This window comes from Mus caroli, chromosome 4, assembly GCF_900094665.2.
Source record: "Mus caroli chromosome 4, CAROLI_EIJ_v1.1, whole genome shotgun sequence".
Lineage (NCBI taxonomy): Eukaryota > Metazoa > Chordata > Mammalia > Rodentia > Muridae > Mus > Mus caroli.
This window is the reverse complement of record NC_034573.1, coordinates 26,944,033-26,961,003: the sequence shown is the minus strand read 5'-3', so window position 1 is coordinate 26,961,003 and position 16,971 is coordinate 26,944,033. Positions and strand designations below refer to the sequence as shown.

General features: G+C 43.6%; 1 protein-coding gene across 3 annotated transcripts in view; it reads right to left on the bottom strand.

Moving 5' to 3' along the window:
- Nucleotides 1–16,971, bottom strand: part of Bach2 (BTB domain and CNC homolog 2) — a 341,164-nt gene that overhangs the window by 69,448 nt on the left and 254,745 nt on the right. For all 3 annotated transcript variants that reach the window (XM_029476474.1, XM_021160930.2, XM_029476473.1), the window contains one exon: nt 12,176–12,430. In XM_029476474.1, the coding sequence (XP_029332334.1) occupies nt 12,176–12,418 (243 nt within the window). In that variant the 5' untranslated portion in view covers nt 12,419–12,430. The remainder of the gene's footprint in view (nt 1–12,175; nt 12,431–16,971) is intronic.

The following is a 16,971-nucleotide window of genomic DNA, read 5'->3' as shown; positions in this document are numbered from 1 at the left end:
AAAAAAAAAAAAAGAAGGAAAGAAAGAAAAGAGTAGGTAGGAAGAGATAGCCAAAATTATGGTTGAGATTAATGAAACAAAAATGAAGAAAACAGTAAAAAAAAAAAAATCAATGAAACAAAGAGTTGGTACTTTGAAAGATTAATGAGATTGATAAACTTTTGGTTAAACCAAAAACAAAGAGATGATAAAGGGAGACATTACGATAGACATGGAAGAAAATCAGAGAACTATAAAAACATACTTTAAAAATCTATCTTGTATCAAGCTGGAAAATAAAAGAAATGGATGAATTTCAAGATACACACAACCTATCAAAGTAATCTTATGGTTGGGGTGCCACAACATAAGGAACTTGTATTAAAACTCCAGAGCTCTAGGAAGGTTGAGAGCCACTGCTAGATACACAATGTTCAATGAGATCAAAGTAATTAAGAATCTCCCAACTAAAACAATCCTAGGCCCAGAGGGAGTCAGCGGAGAATTCCATCAGACCTCCAGATACCCCTTAAACTGTTCCAGAAGATAGAAAAGGAACATCTAAATTCCTTTTACAATACCATCATTCTCCTGATACCAAAACTGACAAGACAAAAAAGAAGAAGAAGAAGAAGAAGAAGAAGAAGAAGAAGAAGAAGAAGAAGAAGAAGAAGAAGAAGAAGAAAACTATAGGTCAATATCTCTGATCAGCATACATGAAAAAACTCTCAAAAACACTTGTGAACTGAATTCAAGCATACATCAAGAAGATCATCAATCATGATCAAGTAGCATTCATTCCAGAGATGTTCAAGTATGTAAATAAATTAACATAATCCAGCCAATGAACAGATTCAAGGACAGAAACCACATGATCATCGCATTAGATGCAGAGAAAGGCTTTGACAAAATCCACCACCCCTTCATGGTAAAAGTTTCAGAGAGACTATGGTACAGGGACATGTCTCACCTTACTACAGGTAATATACAGGAGGCACGTCGCTGGCATCATCCTAAACAGAACAACTCAAGCATCTCCCGGAAAATCAGGAGTAAAATGCCGATGTCCACTCTCTCTCCACTTTCTTTGTGTTCTAATATTTGGTCTACTTGAAGTCCTAGCTGACAATGAGACAGCTGAAGGGGATGAAGGGGACACACACAGCAAAGGGAAGAGTCCAAGTATGTGTGTTTTTATGAAGATGGGATTCTACCTCATCCCAAATATTAGAGGGACATGCTTGTCATCTTTCTGTCGCGTCTTATTGTCAGGCATGGGTCAGTCTGCAGGTCCACTTGCAGATGCAAGAGTCACAAAGACTACCCACACACAGTATAAAGAACTCAGCAAGAAGGAATGACAGCACAAATGCTAAATCCCTTCAAATGGCCACAGTGAGGCCCTTGAGGCCAGCTGGCAGCTCATCTCCTTTCCTTGTAGCGATGTTCCTTCCTTCTCTACGTTTCTCATTCAAAACGAGCAAAACAACTGTAAAGGAGAATCCATAAGACATCAGAAGGAGCTCTTGGGAACCCCTCACCCCCTTCAGTGCTGCTGAGGACTGAGCCCAGGCTGTGTGTCTGCTAGGACATGCAGTACTTCAGCTTCCTAAAGTGATCCATATCCACCCACTCTGTCTTGTGCCACTCGGCACGGCCTGACACACAAGTGTAGCCACTATGCATACGAATCTGCTCTGCTCCATTCAGCTCCGGCTGCTGATGCTGCTTTCAGCAATGATGTCATCACGATGTCATCTCTCTCACTTTTAGGAAGAATAATCAATCAATCATCTAGTTTTGAATAGAAAGAAAAATAACAAAAAGAAATCAAAGGAACAAAAAGATGGTTTAGAAATAAAAAGGAAACATGAATAGCAGTGACATTTAGTACTACTATCTTTTATAAAGAAAATATAGAATTAATGTGGTGACTTTAATGCGGTAGAAGCCTGCGATTGACCTCCATTCTTTGTAGATTTTCTCTAAACTTGGGAACCTCTCATGGCCACCGCCCAGCGTTTCTTTTCACTCTTGGGCCAACGTTTTGGCTCGGTTGGGAACAGCCGTCAGTATTGCTCTCTGCTGCCAGTCAGTCAAAAAATGTGCTCATGTTGGAGGCTTGGCTCTGACCCACCTAGGGTGCTGAATGCATTAGCTTTCCACACCCAGGCCTCCCCAGACTGTGCATGGGAGTCCATCTCAGTCAGGAAAGCGCACAGCATCACCAGCTAGCTTGAAAGTGGCCCAATGTCAGTTAAAGAGACTTTCAACAAATGTCAGATGTCTATGGCAAAGTGATGAATGTTACTATATGTACCAAGTTAATGGGGACAAAAGGATCACGTCTGGGGTAACAGGAAGCCAAGAGTGCCAATGCATAATTGCTCCAACTTTCAAAATAAACCAAACCAATCCTTTATGTGGCCTACGGAGCCCGAGGGTTTGGTTAAGGACTAAAACAAATAACTCAAATGGTTGGCATTAGCAATTTGTGCGCATAAGGTCTATGTTCCTCCTGTGCTCCTGAGAAATGAAATCACTTTCTTTTTAACCTGACTCCATCACTCCATGCTTAGATATGATAGATTCAATTTTAAAATCCCGGAATTAATTTCCTGGGTCACAGTGTGTCCATCCTACCAAGAACCCCGGTGTTCACACCATGAGAAGGATGTCCTTCGATGGCTTTCTGTGTTTACAGCTGTTCACCTAGCCTGCTGCACACAAGAAACACTGCAAAGATCCTTACAATAGAGCCAAAACCTGCAGCAGTCTGGTGACATTCCAAGCTTTGAACGGGATGTGAATCCACTAAGATTATTAGGTAACTTTATTGATATCCTCCAACCTGTGCCAGATGTTAAAACTGCCAAAGAAAAGACAGAACAAAAACGGCCCCAGGACTCCAACCTTTGAATGTTTTTGTGTGGAGAGTGTGTTTTTGTGACTCACTTCAAAACAAATCACACCATGCTTTCCCAGTTTAATTACAATCTCAGTTTTCAGGAAGCAAAGAGAAATGAGAGACACAATCTCAGTGTCTCCTCCATTCGGCGTTTAGCCTACACAGCTCACACTTCCATTGGCAAGGTGGGACAGGCGGTAATAGGGATAAGAAAGCTATTCTCAGCAGCGCTGGATCAAATAGAGAGCCACTACATCACAAATGACTCACCCATCCACTCAGGAGTGATTAGTCGGCAGCCATGAAGCCATGCTAATTGGACAGTGGCTTATTGCCAGCCCATGCTGACATGCCCTACAATTCTCTGGCTGCCAGCCGCTGTCTCCCGATCACACCTCTCACGTTTTTTTTTTTTTTTTTTTATAATCTGGTTGGGAAGTGAAATAATTTTTCAAAACTCTCTCAAGTGCTATTTAACTTCTTATCACGAATTAAAAGTTTAATTAAATACTCTGTTAGAGGCCTGGGTCCTATGATTAAATATGACAAAATAATAGTTATGATTGCTGATCAAGCGAGGAACTTTATAGCTCTGAACTTTGTCTTAAAAGCTATTATTAACTTTAATTGAAACAGCTAAGAGTCTCCATTATAGGAGAAAGAAAGAAATGTAAGGGATATTTTGTTCGTACATAAAGAAGGGTTTAAAAGTGAACTAATACATACATTAATTTACAAAATTTAATTTGCACGCCACTATGGTTCAAAGCCTTGTTACAAATCCGTATCAAATGCTAATCACTGTGGTCATTTTATATCAAGAATAAACAAGTGTAATGCAAAGAATCTTTAAAGATGCCTTTGAAATCAGGTCACTTAAAAATATGTTTTATGTGGGTCTTGCTTTTTGGTATGTTCAAGCCGTGCCATTGCCAGAAGAAGAGCATCTCTGAAAGTCTCTTTAAATAGGATGCAGCAGCCTCGGGATTAAAAAAAAAAAAGCAACAGGTTTGAAAACAGCTTATGTGTCTCATTTAAAATTAGATGTCACTGTGGCTGTCCGCACTGGCCCTCCCTCCCTGCTGTCACCAGCATCCTAAGGCCTCCAGAGAGAGAGCCACAGTAGCCTGAGCTCCCTGCCAGCGCATGGCTTAGCTTTCCTTCACCCCCATTGAGATTGCGGCCCCATTTCAGGGCTGGAAGTCACCTTTGCCTTACTATAAATAAATTCTCCCTTCAGGCATTTCAGAACCACCATCACTTGATTCTAACTCTCGGAACCTTCCTTCCCACTGGCCTGCAACTCGTTGCTCGGAATATTTTGCCTCCTTATTTATTTGCTTTTCTTTCTTTTTTTTTTTTTCATCCATTGCCAAGTCTCACTAATGCAACTTGGAAAATTGCACCACAGCTTTTAATGAGGATTCTGTGCTAAGAGCCATTTCACCAGAGAGGGCTGCTCTTTCCTTTTATGGCAATAATAACACCTACTGTTTCTATAGCACCAGTCTTCCAAGAAGCTGAGCATATCATGTTTCATTAATCTGAATGGCAACCTGCCTGTCACGCTGGGATCTAGCACTGCCTACCCTCTGCATACTCACACTGAAATCGAGGGCATTAAACGAAATGATTTTCTCAGGACTATAAACCCAGAAGCAGTTAAGGAGCTATGATCTGTCTGTATCTTGCCTGCTATGCCTGTGTTCTGGGTTACTGTGTCCCCATTGTGTCCCCACTGTCCTCTAGGCTCCTTTGCTCTGTCTCCTTTGAACATGCAAGACATCTTAGAATTAGGGGTGCTGACAAAAGTGAGCCGCACACTTGCCCTGGTGCCTTTTCTGCAGTTCCTTTCCTGGATAGGCTTGCCTCCCATTTCCACGATCTTTTTCTGCTTCCCAACCCAAGCATCTCCCCTCAATTCCTGGCCAGCCACACTATTTTTCTCTCACTCCAGCATGAACCTAGAAAATCTCAAGGACAGAAACCTGTAACATAGGGTTAGACTCACAGAGCAATCATGCAGGTCTGCCCCACCACTCAGAGAAGGCTATACTTGGCAGAGTTGAGTCTGCTCCTTGGTCAGTAGATTCCACCTTCTCCTGGGTACCCACATTTGTTTTGTTTCCTACATAATCAATCAATCAATCTTCTTCTGGAAAGTTTCCATTAGCTTGAATATTGGGGTTGTTTAGCTCTACTGTAGTTACAAATCAAAGATTTTTTTTTTCTTCCTTTTCTTTTTGAGATGGAGGCCTTACTATTGCCTAGCTGGGTTCAAGTGATCTTACAGGTCTGCTCTACTTTGCCTAACTAGACCACTCCGTTTGAATGGCTCAGCACTCCTGTCAGAATGTGATCTGATGAAATAGAGAGGTTCCTGTTTGCAGAAGGCACCTACGAATACAGTCCTTGCATCTGGTCATAGTGCTGGGTGTGAGTGACGGATGAGTGCATAGCTTTACCTGGGACACCTAACCCAACCCCTCAAGGCTCAAGGAACACAGGAGAAGAGGGAGTAGAAAGAATGTAAATGTCAGATGATGAGGAAGCATCTTTGCCGTCCAGATACGACACGGCCGATGGAGATCCGCACAAGGGTGGGTCCTCCAACCCTTCCTCATGACTCGAGGAGGTTTCATGAGGCCCCGTTCTTCCTGAGGAGACAATGACTGTTAATGATTGCTGGTGGGGTGAAGTGGGTAGCATCTTATGCTCAGAGGGGAAAAGAAGAGGGATGAGAAGAGGCTCATGGAGGCTGAATATAATTAGAATACATGGTATATACTTATGAAATTGTAAAAATAAAAGTAGTGTTTTGAGCCAGATGGTTGTCCTCCAACGTGACTCAGGGATTCAGGCTTCAGCTTCTCTAAGTTCTTGGACACCTTCATTGATGGGAAAAAGGATCCAGACCTACTTTTAGCAGCCTCAGAGTAGAAGTGACAAATTAGCCCATCATCACGCCACTGGCTGCACTCAGCCACACGGCCTACTTGGTTATGAGTGTAGCTTTTCTTTGTGTGTCCAGGAAGGGAAGGGAAAGTGGGTGTGGCAAACTTTGGCACTGTTGGCCGTGGTGTGCAAGCATGCTGGAGTCTTTCCCTATCTGACAGATAAGCTATTTCCCCCCAGCTCCTGGCCCCGTTCTCTGCTTGCTTTAATTAGAGCAGCCTTACAGTCAGCTGAAACGAGGCATTCTTTCCTGTGGAACACAGGTGGGTCTGTTTTCCGCTTCAACTGCATCTGCCTGCCAAGTGCTCAACGAAGTCACAGGCAGCATCCGCATCTACTTGCTGAATGGCCTTCAATCCTCCGATGTTCCAATTCCTAACTCTGGGTTAGATTTTGCCCATGGATTTAATGGGCATATAAAACCTGACAATAAATGCTTCTGCTTGGATGCCAACAGGCACCTCAAACTTCATACACACACAGGATTCCCCAGTCCTGACCAACCCTCTGCACCTACAATCTTACTCACTCAACTGATCTCAGCTAATGGTAACACTATTCTTTCACTGTCTTTGGAGCATCTGGCACTAATGTACGTCTGTGCCACTGCCAGTACCCTCATGCCAGGTCTTAACTACACCAGGGTCTATCTCTACTCTGGTTCTCCCTTGGGCCTTCATCTATGTACATGTACACGACACAGACATCAGAATAACCTCTTGTGAAACTCCCCAGTGGCTTCTCTGTTTATTCTGTGCAAAGGCCAAGTGTTTAGTAGGGTCACAGTCTGGCTTTATCACCTCTCTGACAGAATGAATGTGGCTCCATGCCACCCTTCCTTTGGTACTATGTCAGGCATTTGGGACTTTCAGTCACTGGACCCTTCTCTGTTACTCGTCTGCCCTACTTCCTCGCTCACCCACTGATTTTCCAGCTGCCAACATGGCTGATCCTTCACCTTCTACCTATGTGTCATCTGAAGTCACCCTTGCCACAGGCCTTTCTTGACTTTCCTGTTTTAAGATCTCAGTATCCATGACGGGACATTGCATGGCTCTCTCCTCTCTTTCACTTTCCCTGCTGTTTTCTACAAGTGACAATCACCCAGATCCTAGAATGGTCCTTCCTGGTGCATGATAGGGCCTGGATGAATGTTTGTTTAACGAATGCTAAATGTTTGAGGAAATAGTCCAAGGAGGTTGACTGCTTGAGCCTTCACACACAGAGGTCCAGACTGTGCTCTGTCCAATGGCTCCCTCCCCTTTATGTTTTTTCAGGTGAGTGCTGGTGAACAGGGGAGCTGGAAGGGCTGGGTGAGTGCTCAGGGGTGGGTGAGTGCTTTGCTTTTCTCACTGTGTCCCACTAGAATATCCTCTTCCTCTACAGGCTCATGCAGGCTGAAGGCAGAAGGCACCCTGTGCTTTAGCATTTTTAAAAAAGATTTATTTATTTATTATTTTATGTATATGAGTATACTGTAGCTGTACAGATGGTTGTGAGTCATCACGTGGTTGCTGGGAATTGAATTTTAGGACCTCTGCTTGCTCTGGTCGGCCCCACTTACTCCAGCCCAAAGATTTATTTATTATAAATTAGTACACTGTAGCTGTCTTCAGACATACCAGAAGAGGGCATCAGATCTCATTATGGATGGCTGTGAGCCACCATGTGGTTGCTGGGATTTGAACTCAGGACCTTCAGAAGAGCAGTCAGTGCTCTTAACCTCTGAGCCATCTCTCTAGCTCCCTGTGCCTTAGCATTAAGAGCTTTTCATGGCATCACAAGTGACAGGGGCCATTCAAAGATAACCATGGCAGTCTTATTGCTTCTCTGCAGGTCCTAAACCACATGTTTATAGTTCTATAAAAGCTGCCTGAAAAAAAGGCTACATGATCTTGCTGTGGCCTCTGCGCTTGGTGGCACCACTAAGAATGAGGCTCTATACCCTGGGGACAGGTACCTTTTGTCAATAGTCCTTTTGGGTCAGATCCACTCCCACCTCCCTTTTTGAGGAGGAAATTTTGAGACAGAGGCTCACTATTTAGGACTACCTGTCTTAGCCTTGAACCCACAGAGATCTGGTTGCCTCTGTTTTCTGAAATTAAAGTGGGTTGAAATTAAAGGTATTCTACCATGCCCAGATCTACCCTACTTTTTTTTTTTTTTTAATAATGAGAGAAAATGATCCCAAATTGTTGAAGGGTAGGAGTTAATAGACTAGTGTAAGTCTAAAGTATTTATAATAGCTAAAGACATAGTTACGGAGAGAGATGGCTCAGCAGTTAGGAGCACTGACTACTCTCCCAAAGGACCTGGGTTCAGTGTTTAGTACCCACAACAGGAGGCTCACAACTGCCTTTAACTACACTTATAGAGGGTGTGGCATCCTCTGGCATCTGTGAGTACCTGCATGCATGCAGGCCATAGAAACTTACGCAGATGCACATGCATAAAAACAGAAAATATCAGGCTACCTGCCTGATAGTCTTTATCCTCAGTTCTACCCACAACCCTGAGTGCCGAAGGACCAAAGAAACAAGACAAAGAAAGGTGTAAGGATGTGGAGAAAGAGGAACACTCCTCCATTGTTGGTGGGATTGCAAGCTTGTACAACCACTCTGGAAATCAGTCTGGCGGTTCCTCAGAAAATTGGACATAGTACTACCGGAGGATCCCGCAATACCTCTCCTGGGCATATATCCAGAAGATGTCCCAACTGGTAAGAAGGACACATGCTCCACTATGTTTATAGCAGCCTTATTTATAATAGCCAGAAGCTGGAAAGAACCCAGATGCCCCTCAACAGAGGAGTGGATACAGAAAATGTGGTACATTTACACAATGGAGTACTACTCAGCTATTAAAAAAAATGAATTTATGAAATTCCTAGGCAAATGGATGGACTTGGAGGGCATCATCCTGAGTGAGGTAACCCAATCACAAAGGAACTCGTACAATATGTACTCACTGATAAGTGGATATTAGCCCAGAAACTTAGGATACCCAAGATATAAGATACAATTTGCTAAATGCATGAAATTCAAGAAGAATGAAGACCAGAGTGTGGACACTTTGCCCCTTCTTAGAAATGGGAACAAAACACCCATGGAAGGAGTTACAGAGACAAAATTTGGAGCTGTGACGAAAGGATGGACCATCTAGTGATTGCCATATGCAGGGATCCATCCCATAATCAGCTTCCAAACGCTGACACCATTGCATACTCTAGCAAGATTTTGCTGAAAGGACCCAGATATAGCTGTCTCTTGTGAGACTATGCCGGGGCCTGGCAAACACAGAAGTGGATTCTCACAGTCAGCTATTGGATGGATCACAGGGCCCCCATTGGAGGAGCTAGAGAAATTACCCAAGGAGCTAAAGGGAACTGCAACCCTATAGGGGGAACAACAATATGAACTAACCAGTACCCCGGAGCTCTTGACTCTAGCTGCATATGTATCAAAAGATGGCCTAGTCGGCCATCACTGGAAAGAGAGGCCCATTGGACTTGTAAACTTTATATGCCCCAGTACAGGGGAACCCCAGGGCCAAAAAGGGGGAGTGGGTGGGTAGGGGATTGGGGGGGTGGGTATGGGGGACTTTTGGGATAGCATTGAAAATGTAAACGAGGAAAATACCTAATAAAAAAATAAATTAAAAAAAAAAAGAAAGAAAGGTATAGCACTAAGAGAGTAACCAGCAGATGGCAACTCATTTCCACTCCCTGGGGACCCAGCAGACTTCTGAAAAAGGGTGTTGTACTCACCCCTTCTTAGGACACACAGCCCATTCCTATCCTCTGTACTCCACAGACTTCAGGACTCTGAGGCCACTGGTGAGATGGTGAGCATCAAAGCCCAAAATGTTTCCCATGGCCACAGTTAAGGAGCTGTTTGCAGAGCTCTCTTTAGAGTAGTGGGAGACCTGATCTGAGAGGCGCAGAACCCTGGCCACTGTCTCCTCTTTCAGCACAAAGCACAGTCACATTGATGAATGATCTGCTCAGTTGTGGGACGGAAGTGCTACTCATCCTCTGCCCGTGAGAGTGTATGCGCATGCGCGTGCGCGCGCGCGTGTGTGGTCTGGAGACTGTTAAGGGCTCTTACTTGCTGGCAACCATGAGTCCAGCTTTTGCAGGGCTGAATGGCAGTTGTTGTTTTTTCCAGGTAATTTTTTTCCAGTGACAGAAAGCTGGGTAACATACGGATGCAGATGATAAAGACACTCTAGGGACAGCAGTCACTTTATAGGGCTAGAAGCAACAAGACCAATACCCAGCCAACTCACTCTTAACTAATGTGACCAGACTGAAAAACTAAAGTAGACTTCTTCTACTGGACATCCATGACCCAAAATCCAAACACACATACATGCACACGCACGCACATGTACACACTCACACATAGGCTCAGAGAGATTAGTAGACCAGGATCCAGGTTAGAATTGAGAACAGGTTTGGGCTTAGGTCTTCTATTCTAGGAAGTATGAGGTAGGGCTAAGGCAGTCATTGAGGAAAGACTCGATACATAAAGTATGACTTCGTTTATGTATATGCTTTAATATCTAAGTTTTGGAAATTAGTAATACATATACACATATGAAATGGCTCTCCAAGACACAACAGTAATAAGCAGGCAACACGTGTCACCTCCTCTAAGACTACTTTGCATAACTAGAAGTCATGAAACTATTTCCAGAGAATTCTCGAGTTGGACTGAGTGCGGAGGATGTCTTTGTCCCCATCTGGAGAAGAAGGACATGCGTCTGACCAGCACTTGCTGCAGGATGGGCTGGGCTCGCAGCTTTACATCACTATCTCAGCTGCGAAGCCCAGGAGCAGTTTACTGACTGCCATGCGCTCCATCCAGTGCCGATGGGAAACGCCCATCCTGCTAAGGACCCAGCTGCCATTGCTCGCTCTCCTTCTCTTCTTACTAGATCCAAGACTTGACCTTGGGTACCTAATCTTGGAATGACTTATTCTTTTCCTTCTCTCACTGCTGTGTAGGAAATGGGAATGGAGCAGTTGGTTGTGACTCTGACAGGGTGCCTATGTGAAGATGTTTCAAACTTTAGCAGTTCATCAGCTGGCCATTCTTCTGCTCTCTGCGGGGGGTGGTCACAAATGCTGTATAGCAAGGGACTGAAATCTGGTGTCTCTTCCATCCCATGCGTCTTGTTTCTATTGCTGGGGACCACGCTCTAGGCAATTTATCCAAGCTGCATCTCCAGCCCCCTTTCTGTTTCTCTCATGTTAGGTTTGAATGTGGTTTTGGTGGTATAGCTGCTCACTCCATCACACCCTACTTTTTACGAAGAACTATTGAGTCGTTAATATCATCGCTATGTCTCTGAAGGCATCTGAGTTGGTGATCGTAGGACTGAGTGGTAATTGTAATCTTTAACTCCTTACATTTTTTGGTCTTTGACTTATCATAGAAGACTGCTGTGAGGAAGCTGCAGAGGCGACCCTGGGTCTCATTCGCAAGGACGTGAACGTGAGCTGTGCTCCTGCATGCTGTGCAGTACACAGCTTGCAAATGGCTGCCAGAGGCTCTGCAGTTGTATCATATATTGGTGTTATGCAAAGAATACTCTGCATTGCACACAAAGCTCAAGGATTCTCATATTAACCCCGATCTTCTGAAAATAAGGAGACTACGAATGACTGAAGAATCACAAGCAGTCTGAAGTGTGACCAGTTTAATGGTTCACCATTGTGACACCATCTTTTAGGTTCTTGCCTCTCAAACCACTTGACTGTCATCTCTGCACAGAACAAGCCTTGCTATTCATGTCCCCAAAGTACCAAAATGACTGTTCTCACCGAAGCAGTTAAGAAACCTGAGTAGGGGATATTTTCAATCCTGATGAGAAAAGCAAATTTACACTTCTTAGAATCTCACTGCATTAATGGTGAGAATTGCTGGTCGCTTTGTTTTTCTCCTAAGCAAGGAAGGTCCTGTGAATTCTTTCGCTGTTTTATTCTCAGGGGAAATCTAATGATCCATTTGAAAGAGAGAAGAAATAGCAGTGATTCAAATCCTACACAGAGGAATGCATCAGAATGAGGTTGAACTATTCAAAACCTGAAGTTTAAGCGAACTAGAAACTATGAGGGCCTGCGCCCCAGGTGAGGTTCAGTTCCCTTAAAGAAGCACGCTCACTTTGTATTCATGCCTCTGAGGCTTCAAGTGCATCAAATAGAAACTGATTATGCTACAAGCCCACATGTGGGTGACGTGACGTGGACATGGGTGACGTGGCCATCCGCATGGCACAGTGCACGTCTAATTTCCACCACAACCCCACAACCCCACCAAATCACTGTACCTCCTCAGGCAAGCTGACCACCAGGTCATCTTTCGTCTGTCCAACCAGTGCTTGCCAGAAGTATTCACTGCATGCGGCCAGCACAGCCCGGTGGGCTCGGAACTCCTTCCTCTCCACGATCAGCGTCACGTCACAGAGAATGTCCTTCTTCCGTTGGTCATTGAGGCCCAGGAGGATGTTGGCACAGTGGACTGTGGACTCATATACATACATGGGGGAGCCAGGCTTCTCATCCACAGACATGCCGTTCAAACCCTGGAATAAAGAGAGGCTGGCTCAGTCACAGAGAAGGAAAAAAGACCACCAAAGCTCCCAGGTCCCCTGACCATGAGCCCTGGCAGAGGGAGTAGGACTACTAAGCATCCGCAGTGTTGTGGATAGCCCTGGGGCTAATTATATTGATGTTAATTACATTCTCCAGTGAGGAGCTGCGAACAAGGAATGAGTCAGCACTCAATGATTTCCTGTAAACCTGCTTCCTACCTTAAAAGTGGGAAGGAAAGGAAAGGAAAGAAAGGAAGAGGAAAGAAAAGGAAAGGAAAAGGAAAAAGAAAGGAAAATAGAAGTGTGGTTTGAAATCAATGGTTTAAAAGATGGCAAATAAAGTCTGCAGGAGACTCATACTCTGTACAATGTGGGCTCCATGGGAATTTTGGGTTAATATCCTGACATGACAAATTAGAAAGGCCTAAATAGGCTAAAATGTGTGTGATTTTGAGTATTGTGGTTGTATTATTGTTCCTCTGGGTCAGAGGGCAAGCTACAGGTTTTCCTGGTTACCATCTGAAGGATGTGCTGATTTGGGGGAAAGGTGATTAATGTATTTGCACCTTCCAGAGTTATATGGATCAGATTTGATAGAGGGAGACCCCCAAAAGGTTATCTTGATGATACTAAAATTTTGTTTGGAGATTTATATATGACAGGATATTCAGCCTTGGTGAATGTCATCGTCAGATATGCTGAACTGACCTGCCTGGACTCCTGATGTCTTGGTTTTTTATCCAGATCCAGTCAAGACACAGACGTCAGAGACTAATACAGTCATTGGTGGAGCCTTCTTAAGGCCAACCAACTCCCCCATTTTCTCTACCCTTCGCCCTCCCTTTAAATATCTCAATGCCCATATTCAGCTTGAAGAAGTTATAAAGAGTCGTCATCCCAGTTTCCTAGGCTTTGGGACCAGGGGTGGTTATTATAGGTTGTCTTTGATACTAAAAATTTTGAAGTACAAGGCTTGAACCCAGTCCTTCTATTGCTGTTATAAACAGATCTGAGATGTTTAAGCCTGTGAGTTAAGGGCCAAATAGGAAACTCATGGCTCTGAGTTTATTGTTAGGGTGTTCTCAGTTATTTTAACTAGAAATGGCTGAGAGCAGTTAACAGAGACCAGTCTACATTACTTTACATAGATAGTTGGTTTTCAGAAACATCAGAAGTCCACAGAATGTGACGTTTAATGTTATTTATTCACTTGTTATTGAGACCAGTCTGCTCCTCACAGCTTTCCTTGTCTTGGATTCAAAGAAGAAACTGAGCATCTTAGAGTTACTCCAGTTGTGGTGAAACAGCCACTAGGCAAGAATTGCCTCATTTCATCTACAGACATAATACTGTCCAAAGAAAGGACAATTACAGGTTAGGACAGCTTGACTCTGCTGAGACAGAGTAGGCTAGTCCTTAATATTCCTGTTTCTCTAAGTCTGTCAGATGACCCTGGTGAGTAGGCTGAAGACCAATGCTCCAACTGTTGAAGTAAGGGACAGTCCAGGTGATCAGCGGTCTCTATGGATTGACTAAGTTTTGGAAGCTGTTTTAGGCTTCCTATATATTTTCAGTTAATATCAGTCGTTCTTAGATTTCTGATGAGGTTGAAAAACTACATAGTCTCCTAGCCAACCCAGGCTTTTTACTTTGAGAGGATGGTTTTCAGATGGCATTTAATATAAAGCCAAGGCATATCCAGATGTAGAATTGTAAGTCTTTTAAGTAAGGATAGATGACAGAGGTTCTGTTTAATTAACAAGGATGATGGACTGGGTGTTAGATCTCTTGTACTTTATAAATTACAAAATGGTAATAGTTATGTTCAATTATATCTGAGATAAAATAGTCTTTTAATTGGACAGAAAGGGGAAAATGTTGTGCATAGCCCTGGGGCTAATTATATTTGATGTTAATTCCATTCTCCTGTGAGGGGCTGAGAACAAGGAATGAGTCAGCACTCAGGTGATTTCCTGTAAACCTGCTTCCCACCTTAATTTGTAAAATAATGGAGAGCTGATGATTGGGCAGATAAAAAGGGAAGGTGGAGCAGAAGGTGAGTGGGAGATAAGAAGGAGAAAATGGAAGAGGGAGAGGATGCAGAGGAGGAGGTAGAAGAAGACAAAGAAAAGTGGAGCATTAGCACATGGCCTGGAGAAACTGCAAGTTCTAAGGGGTCTCATAAGTTGTAGAAGATGGTAGTGTAGCCGTAGATCTGCCCAATCTAGGCACACAGCATTAACTGTGTCGTGTTTTCATTGCTGGGGCATATTTGGAAGGAGATTTACTGCAACACCACAGTCATTCTGGGTTGGCATAACAAGGTCAGGGATGGCTGGGAGGTGCAACCTATTGCTTCCTTTCTGCTCACTGCATTTCTTGACCCTGCATCTTTTCATGAAGCACCTTAACATTACGAAGTTTTGATTTCGTTAGGAGGCTAAAATGGAGCTTGCGTGTACAGTCTAATTACAACCTGAGATTGGTGTTAAAAAGGAACAAATCATTTTTGAAGTATTTGAAATGCTGTTTTGACAAAGCACATGCAAGTTCCTAAGCTGAAATTTGGCAGAGATGTTAAGTAGACTAAATATTTAACCATGAGATATGATTTAATGAATGCACTAAACTGTGTGTAGTCTGCTACTCAATCTGCCCCTCGTGGCGGAATATGAGCAATACAGTGCAGTGGTCACTCTGGACTCCAATATCGAACTGTGATGCATCTTTAAGGAAGCAGTATTGCAATAGGAACTATGAGAAAAGATATATTCAAAGTAATATTATTTTTGACAAAGACTTCTTTGCTTTAAAAGGAGCCCTGGGAGTACTTTTACAATGCACTGTCCATAACTGAATCCAAAGGCTGGGTTTCAGTCATGCTTACTACCAGCCCAAATGCCAGTAGTCAGTCCTTCATTCTTCTCGCTTCTGAAAACAACAGTTAGTGTATGGCACTGCAATATTTGGAATATGCAATTGCCATTTTGATGGGAAGCCATCAGTGCAACCAGCATGAACATCCATCCCATCACCACCCAAAGTCTGCTGCAGCCCTTACACCTCGCAGTAGCCCCAAATCCACTGCTCTGCTTTCTGACAACATCTCTTTGCCACTTCTGGAGTTAGATTAAGATGAAATGTAATCTAGTACAGCCATTATGGAAACCAGCACAGAGTGTGTCACTAGGGTATGCTTATGATCCAGATGTACAACTCTTGGGCATACACCTGAAGGAGTCTATCTTGGCATGCACATCTGTGCTTACCGCAGACCTTTTGAAATGGCCAGGAAGCAGGAAGAGCCTAGATGCCAATATACAGACAACAATGCAGACTGATAAAGAAAACCTGTTGCACAATACACAGTAGAGCCATTCAAGGTTAAAGAAGAATGTCATATTATTAGCAGGAAAACGTGTGGGTCTGGAAAGTGAAATTGGTCAGACTTGGAAAGACAAATGTTGCACATGTTCTCTTATACGCAGAATATAGATTTAAGTATGAAATTAGAAGGTGTTTATATTAAAAGAGAACAAGTAAAAATAATAGAAGAGAAATACAAAGCATCTCATTTCCTTTCATATGCAGGACCTAGAATTAAATACACACACACATATACATATACCATAATACATACATAATACATACATACATACATACTCTGAAAACAGAAGGGTAGCTTTTTGGAGGGAAGAAGGTAGGGGAAGGAAGGGCAGGAGTACAGGGGGACCAAACGTGAGCAATATTTATGACATATGTAAGAAAATACACTGTATTAGGGAGGGAGGTTAAGGTGAGCAGAGAGACAGGAAAGTAGGGTAGAAGAGGCGAGGATAACTAACCCTAAGGATGTTTGAAAAGGCCATCCAGAAATCGACTGCTTTAGAAGCTTCCGAAGCACATAAACATATAAGCATGCTTCACTGGAAGCACCCCACATAGGAGACTATGCTCCCCTCAGAAGCCATAAGATGCCAAATGAAGAGCCCAGGATCACCCGTGGGATTCCTCTCCTCATGATGTTGTACAGAGATGTCCCAGATACCCTTCCCACAGCACAGGGCATTGTTGTTGGTCTTGACTGCTCACCAGAACTTGATGGTAGAGCCTTACTTATTGTGAAGATACCACAGAGATTTTGTCACAGGGCATGAAGAAATCAGACTGGTACTGAGAGGGTTTTCTCGCAGCTGGTCAGCCTTCGCAGTACTGGAAGGTGCTGTGGTAGGCGCTGGAAGAAAATGCCATCCACAATCTGTGAACCCTGCCCGTTACAATGATAACCGGCACGGCAAGGCACACCCGTGGCTGCAACAGTGGCACCAAGGTTATGGGGTAGCCAACCACTTCTGATGGACTTAAAGTCCTTTTGTCCAGGAGGAAACAAATGACTGGTACTCTAAGTCTGACCAAGAACCCATGGTGAAAGAACTCCTAGACCTCATAGTGAGCCTACTACTAGTACAGTGCTAGCCGGACTGCTTCCTTCCTTCCTTTCTTCCTTTCTTTCTTTCTTTCTTTCTTTCTTT